Consider the following 14982-nt stretch of genomic DNA (forward strand, 5'->3'; position numbering starts at 1 on the left):
GTTCCATCAGATTCTAGGGAAGATCGCCATCTTTGAGGACGACTCGTCGGAGGTGTTTTTCCAGTTTCTTTGTTCATAAATTTGATACAACGAATACATCTTCTCGTTTTAACACTCCAACTGTTAAACGAAGGTATGGTCAATTCTTGGATCATAGCCAATTATCAATTTATTCCGCCAACGTCTCTCTGGGTGTTTTTTGTTGTGTTGGCTAACGTTAGCCACTTAGCTTTTCCGAAATTCGACGTCTCGCCAACATGGCAGATGTTTGTCTGGCTAATTATGCGTGGCTAGTTACGAGAAATGTTGTCATCTGTATATATAACTGAATATGTACATATATATTTTATGTATGTATGTATGCATGCATGTATGTATCTATGCACAGCTCTGTCTGTGCAGAGCGTGACAGGCAGGCTTTCATTTTTTTTCGATGTAGTTGCTTAAGCTAACTGTCGTTACATAAACGCTTCGTAGCGGAAGGACAACGACGACCTGCTTAATCTGTTAATTCCTATCAGTTACCTGGTTACGAGCATAAACTCACCACTCATTTACAAGTAGCTAGTTTAAATAAAAATCAGTTGCTCATTTTCAAACCCGTTACGTAAAATATTGTAGTTTAATAGTGGATACGGGCTTTGCCAAACCCCACGGGGCCTTCACGAGTAACTGTCGTTAATAATGCGGAAACGACGAGCCCGAAGTTTTAACTTCGTTATTTTCGTAATTCGTCAAACCCAATGATACGGTTTCAGGTCGGCTGTTATGTTCGCCCGAAGGTCTAATAAAATAAAGGTGTTTGCATTAATAAACAGCTGTAAATCACGCACGTGAAGCTTACGCCAAAAAACACAATAAATTATATTTTCAGAGTAAACGACTGAAATTATCATGTTTATCAACGTAGTTGCTGGTTATATTTAGGTTTTGCTCCGTGTGCTTTATTGTTTACCCTATGGATTTTGTAACTACATGCATTCACGTGTGCTGCCTGCTACTGGGGTGGGGGTGGGGATATCTCTAGAAAGCCATTTGTTATCCTTCAACTCATGCCGCAGATGCATGAAGGGAATTTAGTGACCCGTGTCGTCCTTCCAGTGTCTTAGATGTTTGTGTTTCTTTTCTATTTCTTCCAGATGCGCCACTCTAAGCGAATGCGCTCCCCGTGCGTCTGGCTCGATGAGTACAGCTGGGAGGAGAGGATGGAGTGTCACCGGAAGAGGAAACGTGATTCACACAGCAGCGAAAGAGAGAATAAGTCCAGAAGAATTCACCGTCACCATAAGACTAACGAGGGGCAAGTATCAGTATTAATTGTGTAAAGTAAATTTTTGTTTTGTCGGGTACACATTTAATATAGCAAATTAAATAAAAGAGGTGGAGCTAGACAGCAAACTAGGGGGCAGACTTGGTGGCCATTTGAGGAACTGCAGTTCTTGACCCGTGTGCTTCTGAAATTGGTAAAGAGTTTTATTATATGGAGCATATTTTGGTAGTCCTTAAATTCCACTTAAATTGTATTCAGTTGGATTTTATTGACCTTTTTAAGAAAATAATGTATACTGAACATACACCAATAACACTAGTACCCATCTTTGCAGAACAAGTTACACTAGTGTGCGTGGTGTTTAATTTTGGGAGTAGCTATTTGTAAAGGCAGTCTTACTGTTGTGGTGTGTACATCCCATTAACTACTAGTAGATATGCACTTTTACAACTTTTAAAGAAGCATATGGATGTTTTGGATTGATGCAATTCAATAATATGTAAGAATGGAAGAGTGACTCTCCAAATAAACAGGGAGAGAAACTCAACAGTTTTAAACGTAGTTTAACAATGTAGTTGTTAACTATTTCTGCCATGTTTTGTTGCACGAATGGATAATGAGTAAACTGCAACCTCAGGTCACTTTTCTCTACTGTGGTCTGTGAAGCCACTGTGAACGAATGGTTAACTTTTATTTTCAGTTAATCTAGTAAACATTTAAGCAGGACAGCGTTTGTGTAGTTTACTTTTTTGTGGCCTTGAATGATGTCCCATGGGGTTGGGTTGGATATTTCTAAGGTCTACTCTAATTTTAATTCTGTAGAGAGGCAGACTCCTGCCTGGAAAGATAACTGACACCACCAGGGTGCTAATGCCCTGGAGGTTTCTTGGTCTTTTTTAGATGCTTAAGTGCTAATATAACCTGCTGGTTGGGAGTGTGTTTCAAGAGAGAATGCAACCTTGCTGAGCACAAAAAAAACAGCATTCAAATAGAAAGCAGGAAGGAAGCAGTTTTGTAAAACCCAATGTTTTTATCTTTGCATTTTGCATTGGAAGATATTGTACCACATAGGTGTTAATGTTTGTTGTACCGAGATCGGAATGGGTAGAATTTCAGATCGTATTACACATCGCCAGGCAGTGCTGACAACTTTTCATGAATCTGCCAGTGTGACACTACGTCAAGGAGAATGCTCTTTTAAGGAAGGCCTGTTTTGGGTTGCTAAGGAGCCGCTTGTATAAATATGAAAATTTACCAAATGTTTGGCTTTACATGCTGATGATTGCACCCTCCTGAAAGTACCGCTTGTGCAGTGATGATCTGTTGTAACCGGATCTGGTATAATAAATTCCTTTCAGAACTGCAGCCTCTCATTGAACAAGAAGCTGGGTGTTGCTTATTACAAACGTTACGTAAAAGTCTTGGAGATAAAGTGTCAGCCAATAGAAGGACTATCACCAAAGAGAAATCCAGGCTTCATTTAGAGTTTGATCAGAGACAAGAAACTGGGCTGTTCTCAGTTGACTTACTTTTTCTAATTCTTGTTTTCCATCCGTGTCTGCAGGCACTACCTGGAGACTCGAAGTCTGAACCAGAGACTGGACTCTCGGGAAGGACACACCTGGGACCACGGTTCGGACATGGCCTGTGATGACGACAGCCGCGAAGGCATCTGCAAGGACAGGGACCGTGACTGGCACCACTACAGCAAGTCATCCGGGCGTAGTGGGCGCAGCAGACGCAGCAGTCACAGGCACAGAGACAGAAGGCGCAGACATACCCCCTCTCGTCACTCTCCCTCGGTACGGGAACCTCCTTCTCTTCTCCGTCTGCTTCCCTGTCTGTACCACCAAATCGTATGGGTCATTATCAGTGGTGTTTAGCCAATGCTTCACACCCGTCTCTTTGTCTTTCTGTGTGTGTGTCTGTGTGTGTCTCCTACTCCTCACTTTTAAGCATGATTTTCATTAATGTCAAGGGGACATGTGGGTTCAGGAAGTAACAGATTGTGAGTGTTAATAGATTTTCAAGAGAAAAGTGGACCCAATATTTGTGCTGAGATCTTAGTGGGCAGTTGTGATGGTAAAAAAAAAAATGAAGCTGTTTAAGAAGCGCTAGAAAGAATATTGTGAATCAAGTTCAGTTTTTTCTGTACTACTCTGAGAAAGTCTCTCATCTGAAAATCTTGTTGCCATGTTTTTCTTCTGTAACACACACTATGTGGTGGCTGCCGCCCAATTTCTCTGACGGGGCTGAATTTGAATTTGCTGCTCCGTCCTTCCGTCCATTCGCCTGGCGGTGTTACTGAACGGGCTGAATCTATCCACCCCTACACCTCCCCCCCTTGGCCTGGTTGAATGAATGACGATGTCGCATTGTGGTGGCCGGGTGCTGGCTGACTGATGGGTTATTGATGTGATGGCGGATTGCGGCGGTTCCGGTGCAGAGGAGGAGCCATCACCGCAGGAGCAGGAAAAGATCCAGGAGTGTTGAGGATGATGGCGAGGGTCACCTCATCTATCACAGTGGAGACATGCTGAGAGCGAGATGTATAGAATATATACCTTTTTTTTCTTACTGTTCACTCTGTCTCTCACTCTCTTGTTGACTGGTTTTTATTTCCAAACATTTATTTAAAGATTGAATTATTTGGGCCAGTAGTCTTAAATGTTTTGGCTAGATGTTGCTTGTCAGTTAACACATGTAGTATTGACTTGATTGCCAGTGTTCAGAAACCAGTTCTAGTAGTGTAGCTAAACAGAAACATGTAGCATCAGGCAGTGAATCAGCAAAAGGGCAGTGTCACTTTGTCAGTGCTTGGTGTCTAACTTAAACTTTCTATTTTCTGTAGATGAAATTGTGTGTACTCTAGGAGAGGGTGCCTTTGGGAAAGTCGTCGAATGCATTGATCACTCAAAGTAAGTATAACAATCTTAATGTCGACTCAGACTTTGTCTTCACATTTTCCGCTCCCTCGTAGGTAAATGATTTTAGCTCATTAAAATCCAATCTTGAATTTTTCTGTGTTTCAGTGGAGCTCGAGTGGCTTTGAAGATCATTAAAAACATAGACCGCTACCGAGAGGCAGCGATGTCTGAGGTACAGGTGCTCGAACAGTTGAAGTCCCTCGACTCTGATAAACGATAGTAAGTAACTCTATAACACAAACATGTCTACGAGACAGTGACAAAAAGGAAATGTTTTATTTTGCTGTGCAGGACTTTAACATTTTATGTTCTGTTTTTTTCCTCCCACCACCTTTTAAGCTCTTGTGTGTACATGCTGGACTGGTTCGACTACCACGGTCACGTTTGTATCGCTTTTGAGCTGCTTGGCCTCAGCACATACGACTTCCTCAAGGAAAACAACTTCCAGCCTTTCCCCATTGAACACATCAGACACATGGCGTACCAGATCATCCGAGCGGTGCGATGTGAGTAATCCAGACATACAGGGTCTGTGTACAGACTCCACAGTTTGTTCAAAAACAAACAACGGAGCTTGTTTTTTAAATGTATGCGGTTTTGTCTTTCAGTTCTGCACAAGAACAAGCTGACTCACACAGACTTGAAGCCGGAAAATATTCTCTTCATAGATTCCGACTATGACATGGAGTACAACCGCCACTTGGTAAGTTTTACAAATATTTATATAGAAAGTCGCCATTCGTGAATCTCTGTTCGGAAAGGTCCAGAATGTTTTGTTTGTGCCAGCAGCAGCGTGAACTGTGTGTCTGTCTTGTTTTCAGAAACGCGATGAACGGACACTGAAGAACCCAGATGTGAAAATTGTTGACTTCGGCAACGCCACGTACGATCACGAGCACCACACCTCTGTGGTGTCGACACGTCACTACCGCGCTCCTGAAGTCATCTTAGGTAAGAGGCTGTTGAAAGTACTTAAAACTTTAGAGAGATCCCTCAGTGGTGACTTGGTGTTTAGTTTTTCTTGTGCATTTCAGATTTGGGCTGGGACCATTCCTGTGATGTCTGGAGTGTAGGTTGTATACTCATTGAGTACTACCTTGGATCTACTCTGTTCCAGGTGGGTGGCAGTAAAGAGCAACAACAAATAAACAGTTCTCTCTGTTACCATAAAGCTTATTGATGTTTAATCTTTCAGACACACGACAGTAAAGAACATCTCGCTATGATGGAGAGAGTCCTGGGCCCCATCCCCACAAACCTCCTGGAAAAAACCAAGTGCGTGTTCATTCATAGACAAGTTTATTCATGTTCTTAGTTTCTGGAAAAATACTTGAATTGTATTGTAACGGAATAATTTTGTGTTGTATAGGAAACGACGATATGTTCACCGCTGCAAACTGGACTGGGACATGCACAGCTCTGCTGGGAGATACGTTAGGAAGCACTGCAAACCCCTCAAGGTAAAGGAAATACTGGGTGTCCAGGTGTTGATACGCATTTGTGTGTAAGATTTGCTGCAGCAGCAAGTCTCTCTTGGAAAGATGTCACACAAAAGTGTTTAAATGATGCTAAAAACGGCTTCCTCAGAATGACACCGAAATAACATCTGATGGACTTTAGAGTAAACAAACTCAAAGGGGTTTTTACCACAGGGTTCCTTTCTGATTTGTTCATTACATCTCACTTCAGTGTGTTTATTATAGTCACTTGGATCAGATGGATCCCAGACTGCGAAATTACACAGTTGTAGTAGCATTGTAAAGGCACTTGACACCATAGATAAAATAAAATAAACAACAAAAAAAAGTTACTATAAAAAGGGGGAAAAAATCCACTAATGATGTGAATTTACAACCAGTAACCACACAACCATGTGCAAAAACAATTGTTCAGTGTTCATAGTTACATACAGATGAGGAGTTCAGACAGATGGCTTGAGGCAGGAGAGATGTCCTGTAGCGTTCTTTGAGACGATGAAGTTGTCTGTCAGTTTGCTTAGTCCTCCTGTCTGCAGCCAATGACGGAGTCAGTCTTCCTGATCCGTTTGTTTGGTGACTTAGACGTGTAACTGTATGATGTGACTGATGTTTGTCCTTCTTCCCTTCAGCATTACATGGTGTCTCACAGCGAAGACCACCGGCAGCTTTTCGACCTGATCGAGAAGATGATGGAGTATGACCCAAGCAAGCGCCTCAGTTTGGAGCAGGCTCTGAGACATCCCTTCTTCTCCTGTTACTACAAGAGCAGCCGTAGCAAAAGCAGCAGCAGCAGCAGTAGCAGCAGTAGCAGCAGCAAAAAAGAATGAACTGCTGAACCTGTAAACCTCTGACCTGTACCCTCGGTCAGGGCCTGGCTGTCACCATGACGTTCATCACTGTGCTCAGTGCCAGTCTCTACTTCGTGACTCTCCAGGAGAGGCATTACTTTAGTGACTGTATCAGTCCACTGCCCTGCTTTGCTGTGTCCTCTCCCTAAACTAGTGTTTAGTCTCAATCATCAAGTTACATCAGTGGCATGTTTGGTGTAATAATTCCTCCATGTGATGTCTATTTATTTGCTGTTGTAATTTAAATAGTTGCTTCTGAGCATATACTGGTGTTTTGATTTTTTTTTTTTATTTTCTATTAATGAGTCAGTTGTTTTTCATTGTTTCTGTTCATTGCGAAGTCGGGTATAAGTATCATCGCAGATCAGATTGAGGACATTTTTTCATCCGGCAGTCTCGACCACCAACTAATGTAGAATTGATGTAAAAAAAAGCTATTGTGGGCAGAAAATCCTTGTACATAGAATTTGTTGATATTTTTTCACTGACTGGTTATGTAACTATTGCAGTATCATACATTTACAATAAACGTGACAACAGAGGACATGGCGGTGTTGTGTTTTTGTGAATGACGTGTTCTGTCACATTAGATGCAGTGGAAAAATCAATCCACAAGGTGGCAGTAAACAGCCTTTACATTACCACAGGAGTCCGGATACTGAAGACCATCATACCAGCCGGTCAGATCATTCACCTCAGTCCTTTACTTCAGCATTTAAGAATGGTAATACTGGGGGCAGATTGTTGACCTGAATTACTCTTGTGGAATTTTAGCTTGGAAAAAAAACGATTGTATGAATGCAAGAATAAAATTATGATAATTTAAACTAAAAATTTGTACATAAAATTGGACGACATTAAAAGATTAATGTAGTTGGAATAGAAGTCTACTGTCTTTACAGTTTTTAATACCACGATTCAAGTCCTGCTTTTTTCTGTGATGTCTCTTTTTAGTTTTACACTAGCCTCTTAAAGTTTAACCAGAGCTGCCGAACTCCAGAATTGATTGATTATGTGTTTGCAAGTCTCATAGTCATCACATTAAAAAAGATCCTAATTCATTCACCCGTTTTCTCTATTTATCGCGATAATTAGGAAGAAATATGTCCATCAGTCACCGCGGTGTTGCCTTTATCATTTTCATTGGACTAGAATAAATGTGGTTGGAAATAAATAAATAAATAAAACACTATGAATAATACTTTTGAGCTGCGGAAACTTTTCCGCAGCCTTCCGACCTGACGTCCTTGGAAGTGATCTCAGTTTTGTGAAGCCAAATCAGTCTCACTCACCGGTGTCAATCTGCAGCCTTCCCACGTGGTCAGCAGGGCGGGCGCATCTCAACCAGTTGAAAGCGCAACTTTTTAGAAAGGCAAACAACTGGATCCATTGGTAGTTGCACTTGCGCATCCATTTAGGATACTCCCAAACAGGAAACAACGACCTGCATGTCAGGAGCGCCTCTGCTGTAGTTGGCATCTAGATCACTCCCATCTGTGCACGGCGTAAACCCGGTGCGCACTGGTCCTGCCTCTTATTCCAAGACTAATTTAAGGCAACGCTTTGAACCGTGATCTGAATGTGTTAGGTGCGCCGCTTAGTTAGTCCGCGGAATCCGATTACACGTTGGCTGCAGAGCTACATCAACAAAACAAGCTGTTTTGGTTATTTTCTCTTAAGCGAGGGGACTTTGAAGCAGGATCACAGCATGGATACAGCCAGAGACTCCAGTGGAGAAAGTAAACCGGTGTGTCAGTGTGCCCCCAAGTCCGCGGTCCAGCGATGGCTGCCAGGGTTTCCCATCTTTCTGTGCTCGCTGATGTGCGTGAGCTCCATCACCGTGTGTCTGCTGATGAGCTTCAAGACGTACCAGCTGGAGAACCGACTGCAGAAGGAGATGGACAAAGCGACCGTCTTCCAGCCCCCGCACATGGCTTTCCTAAACGAGGACGGGACCCTTATCTCAGAGCTGAGCACCCCGATAGGGCAGCTCGTGGAAGAGGTACGCACTGTTTATTGTACACAGCAGTCGTCGTTTCTCGCTGATGCATGTGTGGTGTTTGTGAATCTCAAAGACGAAGCCTCCGCTCTCCTGCGCGTAAACCGTGCGTAAAAACAAGGAACATGTGCAGTCAAGTTTACGAATTCACGTTTTCTGGCAGTTGCACCCCAATTATTCTCCCAGAAAAAAAACAAAAAAAAAACAGTCTCATTTAATGCACGACCTTGGGGAACTGACGCGCATGCTGATGTGCACGCAGCTGGCTAATTAGTACGTGGTCACTGCTCTTTATGGGGTGACATAACCACTGGTGATAGACACCAGCCTATAATTTCATCACATGGAAAAAAAATTAAGGAAACTCTTCTCTTTTTAGAGCTGTATGCAATGCCAGGGAGATCATGATCTCATAATGATTACCACAAGTCACCACTGTGGGACAAATTAAAGGATTATCTTAACTTGACTAAAACTTTAATGACTATTCTCAACTTTATTTGATGTTCTTATAAGTGCAGTTTATTCCCATTTGTGTCGGTAAAACCAATCAGATGTGTCGCGCAGAGGATACATTAACACGGGAAACTAAACGTTCTCTCCTGGTGTATTTGCAGAAAGTGGTGGCTCTGATGCCCAAGCTGCGGACAGCGCGAGACGTTGGCCAGGAGTGCTCCTGTCCTCCAGGTACCCATCTCTTTTCTTCGTAGCATTCCAGCCACCTCCCAGTACACACAAACGAACCAAACGAGACTGAAAACGTCAGTGTTCCATCTCAGGGAAGAGTAGATGTGAGTGTGCGAACCCTGATTGTCTGTCTGTCTGCTTTTGGTGCAGCCCCATTCGTGCCTGAGTGCGTGTCTGTGTGAGTGTTCTTGTGCTGTGCGGAGACGGAGGATTACTCCCCGTAAGCCCCGTGTCGGGCTGTGGCGGCGGGGTCTCAGCGCTCTGGGACGTCCAGCCCGAGCCCTGCAGCCCTGTGTCAGTGTGCGTGTATGTGTGTGTGTGTGTGTGTGTGTGTGGATGCTCACTTTAATAGACGGAGCTGCTGCCGTGTGCCAAGATTGGCCACGTTTGGCTCGTGGTGTTCATTACAGGGCTTGTGATAGTTCCTGGGGTGGAGAACAGTGTGTGATCCACATCATGTTACACAAACAGTCCCCCATTATGCCGGCGAATTAAAGATAGATGCCATTTATCTTATATTTCAGGTCTAGCTGCTATTTTATGTGATGTACGTGCTCACGGATGGTTCACGCGTGTTGGTGCAGCGTTGCCTCTCGATCAGATTTGCACACAGTAGTTTGCCTCACCTATGTGAGGGGACGCTGTGCTTTGCCGAGAGAAACCCCTCGCCCCGCAGCAGAAAGCATGTGCGTGTTTCGCTAAAGCCTGTGTTCCCGCTTTTCGTGAAAACATGCAGCTCGAATGGAATCTAGTTGTTTTTTTTTTTCCTGCTTGGACACAGTTTCTTGTCCTAAATTTTTTTGGTTTTCGTTGAACTTGAGGCACATTTCTGAGATGCTTATCTGCAGATTTTGGAGAATTTCCCCCGTCTAGCCCTTTCTTCCTTCTCTCTTTGTTTCTGGGTGTGAATAGCCCTCGAACAACGAGAACAGGTGAAAGTGTTCACGAGGGGAATTACTGGCTCACGTTCAACACATTCTGCTTCCCAGTCTGAAAGTCTGGCATGCCAGGGAAGCTCTCTCCGGTTTTGTCTTGCGGGCCATTGAAGATGTTCAAGTGCTCGCTGTTTGTCTTCCAAATGCAGAGGCTGGAATGCTCCAAATAGTGCTGGTTCATGGCGTAGTTTTTTGCTGACGGTGCATTTCTCCCGAGTGACTTGGGGGGGAAGTTAAATTAAAGATTTATATATTCTGTGAAGAGTTGCCTATTACTACTGGCCCGCTGTGCTTTTGCGAATTGTGAATTTTATTGTAATTACTCCATTAGATCATATTATTGTATCAGATGTTGCATCCAATTTTCCCGTCAATTTCACTGTATTGCTGTGCAATCAAGCGGTTTTGGCACTGAAATGCAATTCTTTCGCAGCTATTCAGAAGTCTATTTAAAGATTCAGTTTCTGGCCTCTAAATGTGGTGCTTTTTTCTTTTCCTGAAACAAAAGGCTATTTTGTTTATGGTGGCTTTGATGCAACTAAATGCCTGTGGACATGTCATTTTTTGTTGTTGCAGTTAGATTGCTCAATGCAGAGTTGTTAACATCACTCCATAAAATGTGTTTATGTCTAAAGAGGGACTTTTCCACCAGTAAACCTTTTCTCTTTCCGCTGTCAAGGACGTGCGTGCGTTTGTGCTCTGCGTGCGACGAAAACATTTCAATTCGCATTTATCGGAACTGCGCTATAGCCTGCGTGTGTGCGCGCATCCCATCTGCATCCTGAGAGCTCACAGTTGGTTTCACGGTCCCGTGTGGCCGCGTGTGCGATGCGTGTCCCAGAGTTTCTGTCCCCGAGCCTTTGAGGGGCCGACAGAGGCACCTCTCTCAACACGACGCTGTAAGAAGAGACCCTCCGCTGCCTTTAGCACCGACTCTCGCCGCCTGAAACTTGAATCTCTCACCGCCGGGATCACAGGCCAAGGTATTTCTGCTCGTACGTGTCTGAGAGACACGCTTACCACGCAGCATGAGTGGCATTTGTGCCACCGAAGCTATGCCCTCCGCGTAGGGGCGCTCACCCCTTGCAAGCGCGCACGAAGACGGCGGCCCAATAGGGGGCAGCACTCCTGCGGCGGCACCTGAAATGATGATGTTGAAATTTGTCAGTGGCACTTCTGACTGAATGGCATTCCTCTAATGAAAAATGTAAGTATTTTGACGGCAGGGCGCGCCGCTCACACCCTCGAAGGCGCAGTCTCTATAAATAGATTGTGCCCCCCCCCTGGCTTTGGCTGGAGGGAGCGTTTACCTCGTCCGTGGAAGCAGCACTGTCGTTAAGTCTTAGGCAAACTGTCACTGAGTCCAACTCTGCTTACAAGCTTCAGGTGTTTGCAATTAGCGCCCGCCTGTTCCACCAACAGACACATGCTTGCACACAAGCGTACGCAGACATTAATGTACGCAGGCTTTATGGTGCCTCGACTAATTAGAATCATGTGGGGGGCTGAATGTGTCCGGTGTAGGAGGGAGAGAAGGGAGGGGGGCGGGAGTGCATTGTCCTCTCTGCAGTTTGAATTTAAAGGCTGTTTCACAGGTCTGATACGGACTAGTGGGGCACAGAGTCTGCCCACAAGTTGGCACGGCCCTAAACCCAAATGCCAGCCAGAGACGCCCATTAATATTACTCAGTCAGCAGTCACTGATAGCTGTGTGTGCTGCGGGAGTGGCCGCTAAAAACATGCAGCCGCTGCTAATCCAGAGAGATAACGTGAAGGAGGACGCAGGCCGCTGAACACGGGCCCACGGTGGGGTGACCTCTGGAACATCTAAGCAAATGATAAAAAAAAAAACATGTTGATAGATACTTACAAAGAGGGTAAAAAAAATTACAGCCTCTCCATTGAGAGGATTCACTGCGTTTTTTATTTTTTTCTCGTCAACAAAAAAATCACCTGCAACGTTTCACTCCCTTGTCAAATATAGCGTTTTTTGGATTGCTGATAGCTATAGGTTTTGGCTGAACACTTTAAAACACAGCAACGTGTCTGTTTGTGTCGGCAAGAGCTCCTTCAGACGGCGTGGCTTTGGTGTTAATGTATACGAGGGCAGGAGGTCAGACCTCTGGCTGTGCAGTCAGATCAGTTTCCATCAGATAAGAGCTCATTAACACACCTAACGGGAACCCAGACCCCTCATATTTGCGTGTTGGTGTGTGTGTGTCTGTGTGTGTGTGTGTATCTATATATAATTGAGAGAGCGTGCTCACAACGGGGTTCCTTGACATGTTTCACACATACCAACAGAAAGCGCAGCTTTCCTTTTGGATTCATCACGTCTCCAAAGTCCCGTATACGTCGGGGATAATCATTATACTCCCATGCCGTCTGATAGGTTGAGAAATGCGTTATGTTGCGTGAAACCCTAGTGTTAAAGAGGCCTGTCTGGGGGGAATAAACGGCCTCCACCGGATGCAGACGCTAGGCTGCACGCTCTCACTGCCCAGCATCCTGCTCCTGGAGGAGGAGATGGAAAACCGGCTTTTTGGAGATCGAGACCCACGTTAGGGGCCAACATCCTCCAGGGCTGCGTTCTGTTTTTTTAAGCCGTCATAAATCAGAGAGAAAGCTTGCAGCTACCTGCACAAGATTCATTAATGGCCACTTTAAAGCAATAAACACAGGAAATTTGTTTTCATAAGTGTTCTTGTTTTAGATATGTTTCACTGTAGCCTGTAGCTGCACTAAACTGCTGGGTCATGGCACACAACTGGCCCGTGTGTGTGTGTGTGTGTGTGTGTGTGTGTGTGTGTGTGTGTGTGTGTGCACATGTGTGAGTTTCTGGTCTCTGTGTTGCTGTTTGTATGCATGCGTGTGTTTGTTTTGATGTCTGCAGGCACATGTTTCGCCGTCTGCGCCTCGTAGTGACTGACTGCATTGGTTTCAGTTCACGGTGTATGAATTCAGTTATGAAGACGGTGTCCTGTGGCAGAATATCCAGGTGGTTTATTACTTTATGCTGTGGCTGCAGGAGAGGGGGGAAAGAACATTTGAGACTAGGGAGTAAAATATACAATTTATAAAATGCAAAATATTTTATGCCCTGCTGCTGCTGCTGCACGGAGTCAGTCTGCCAGTCTCCAGAGTTGGAGATGTTTTCTGCGGTTTTCTGCTCCAGACAAAGCTGAGAGTAACACATGTTCACACAATGCACGATTGGGCGTCCTCATTAAATATGACACATCTGAGAGTGAATTCATAAGTTTGCAATATTGGGTTTAGTATTTTAATGGGAAAAATTAAATAATTCATGCCATGAAGTGTCTATGAGTAATTTGTCTGGTGCGATTTGATTTGTGATGCGCAGGAAGTGCTTTATTCCCTCCATTGATTTTCCCTCCTTATTTCTCTGTTCCCGTTTATACAACTCTACACTGCAGACGGCGGGCACCGCTGTCATATGGACAACACGCAGCTCAAGCGCAAAGCCGCGTGAGCCCTCGGGCCCTCGGGCTGCTTTCATTCTGCGCCTGTAATATTCATCCGGTCGCTGTAAGAGAGAGGGAATAAAAATGAGAGACTCTCCTTGATATCTTGTTCTAAGTTGGAAGAGGGCTCGAGTGTGCTCAGTTTATTTGTAGAAGGAAAAGGGAATGCTGCCTCTCGCATAGCTGGAGATATTTAGCTTGGAGTTGTCTGTGTCGCTGAAGTCGCGGGCCGACTGATGCGGGGCCTGTAGATTTGGGTTCAGGAGGTTTGGTTGAATAACTTTATTCTGCAGGATTGAGTTGCACCGTCTATTTGTGGACGCAACAGTGAGTTTTGGCGTGTGGCGAGCACTAGCTCGTGACAAACGACATAACTGGGTCGCGTCACTCAAAGTTAAAAGGCAACTTGACAGATTTTACGCATTGATCTGTTAACGGGTCTTGAGGAGCGGTGATGAAAAACCCTGCACAAGTTGTTCCGTGGTTCCTGAGTGAGCCGTGTGAACACAATAGCAAAATAAGTAACAGTAACCTCAAATACTCAACAGTTTACACATGCAACTTTGGTAATATGTAGTTTTTGGCTATTTGAAATGTTCCTGCTTCAGAAAACAATAGCATCGTAATTAGGTTTACTCACTGACTCTGCAGCGCTAAGTGGGTTCGACGTTAGCGAGCTAATGTTAGCTCTGTCAGATATTTCCGTTAACTGGTTACACGTGAGTGTCAGAGCACTAGTTCCTGTGCAGGAGAGAGTTCCTGTGTGGTGTTTTATTTAGGAATATAATAATGTAACACTTGCATTATGTTAAAGTTAAAGCTATGCACAGCTGCATCCCGCTCCAGGTGTGCACTTGCACATTTGTTTAAATGTGCGCAGCCCCTCTTGACCATTGGTTAACACACACACGCACACTGTGCACACTACCCACCCACACATAAACCACATCCAGACCCCTCCTCCCCCCCCTGTCTCTCATCAGCCTTCTTATTAAAGTTAGCTTTGTGAAACCACAGTGTTTAACAGCGGGGCCGACATTCTTCCTTTTGAAAAATAAACAGCTGGACACAGGACGGCCAGTCGGCAGCCCACGAAGGGCCCGCAAGGACCTCAGGAACACCCAGAGGAGCAGAAAGGCTGGGCGCCAGGCACCGGAGCCAGAAGAAAAAGATGTGCAGGATGCCCCCCTCTCCCAAAAAAAAAAAAAAACTGCAACTTTCTGAACAGACAGACAGGTATCAGAACCGAAAATGAATGAAAGGCGCGGGGCATGGCGTGCAGCGGGTAAAGGAGGAAACGCATTAAGACCATTCACTTGTTCGCATTTCGACATCAGATTTGAGGTCATCACC

General features: G+C 44.6%; 2 protein-coding genes across 13 annotated transcripts in view; both read left to right on the forward strand.

Moving 5' to 3' along the window:
* On the forward strand, nucleotides 1-7067 carry clk4a (CDC-like kinase 4a). The gene is made up of 13 exons (XM_047585747.1): nucleotides 1-133; nucleotides 1140-1300; nucleotides 2835-3072; nucleotides 3717-3819; nucleotides 4122-4188; nucleotides 4303-4416; nucleotides 4537-4703; nucleotides 4806-4900; nucleotides 5019-5148; nucleotides 5232-5314; nucleotides 5393-5472; nucleotides 5567-5657; nucleotides 6305-7067. The coding sequence occupies exons 2-13, from the start codon at nucleotides 1140-1142 to the stop codon at nucleotides 6500-6502; spliced, it is 1527 nt and encodes a 508-aa protein (XP_047441703.1). The 5' UTR covers nucleotides 1-133; the 3' UTR covers nucleotides 6503-7067.
* A 691-nt stretch (nucleotides 7068-7758) lies between these two features.
* col23a1a (collagen type XXIII alpha 1 chain a) overlaps nucleotides 7759-14982 on the forward strand; it is a 116134-nt gene continuing 108910 nt past the window's right edge. For 6 of the 12 annotated variants that reach the window (XM_047584956.1, XM_047584955.1, XM_047584965.1 and 3 more), the window contains exons 1-2: nucleotides 7760-8525; nucleotides 9140-9209. In XM_047584956.1, coding sequence (XP_047440912.1) covers nucleotides 8232-8525; nucleotides 9140-9209 — 364 coding nt within the window. In that variant the 5' untranslated portion in view covers nucleotides 7760-8231. Of the gene's footprint in view, nucleotides 8526-9139; nucleotides 9210-14982 lie in introns of all 12 variants that reach the window. The other 6 variants (XM_047584954.1, XM_047584960.1, XM_047584963.1 and 3 more) reach the window with 3 other exon arrangements.

This window comes from Mugil cephalus, chromosome 5 (genome assembly GCF_022458985.1).
Source record: "Mugil cephalus isolate CIBA_MC_2020 chromosome 5, CIBA_Mcephalus_1.1, whole genome shotgun sequence".
Classification (NCBI taxonomy): domain Eukaryota; kingdom Metazoa; phylum Chordata; class Actinopteri; order Mugiliformes; family Mugilidae; genus Mugil; species Mugil cephalus.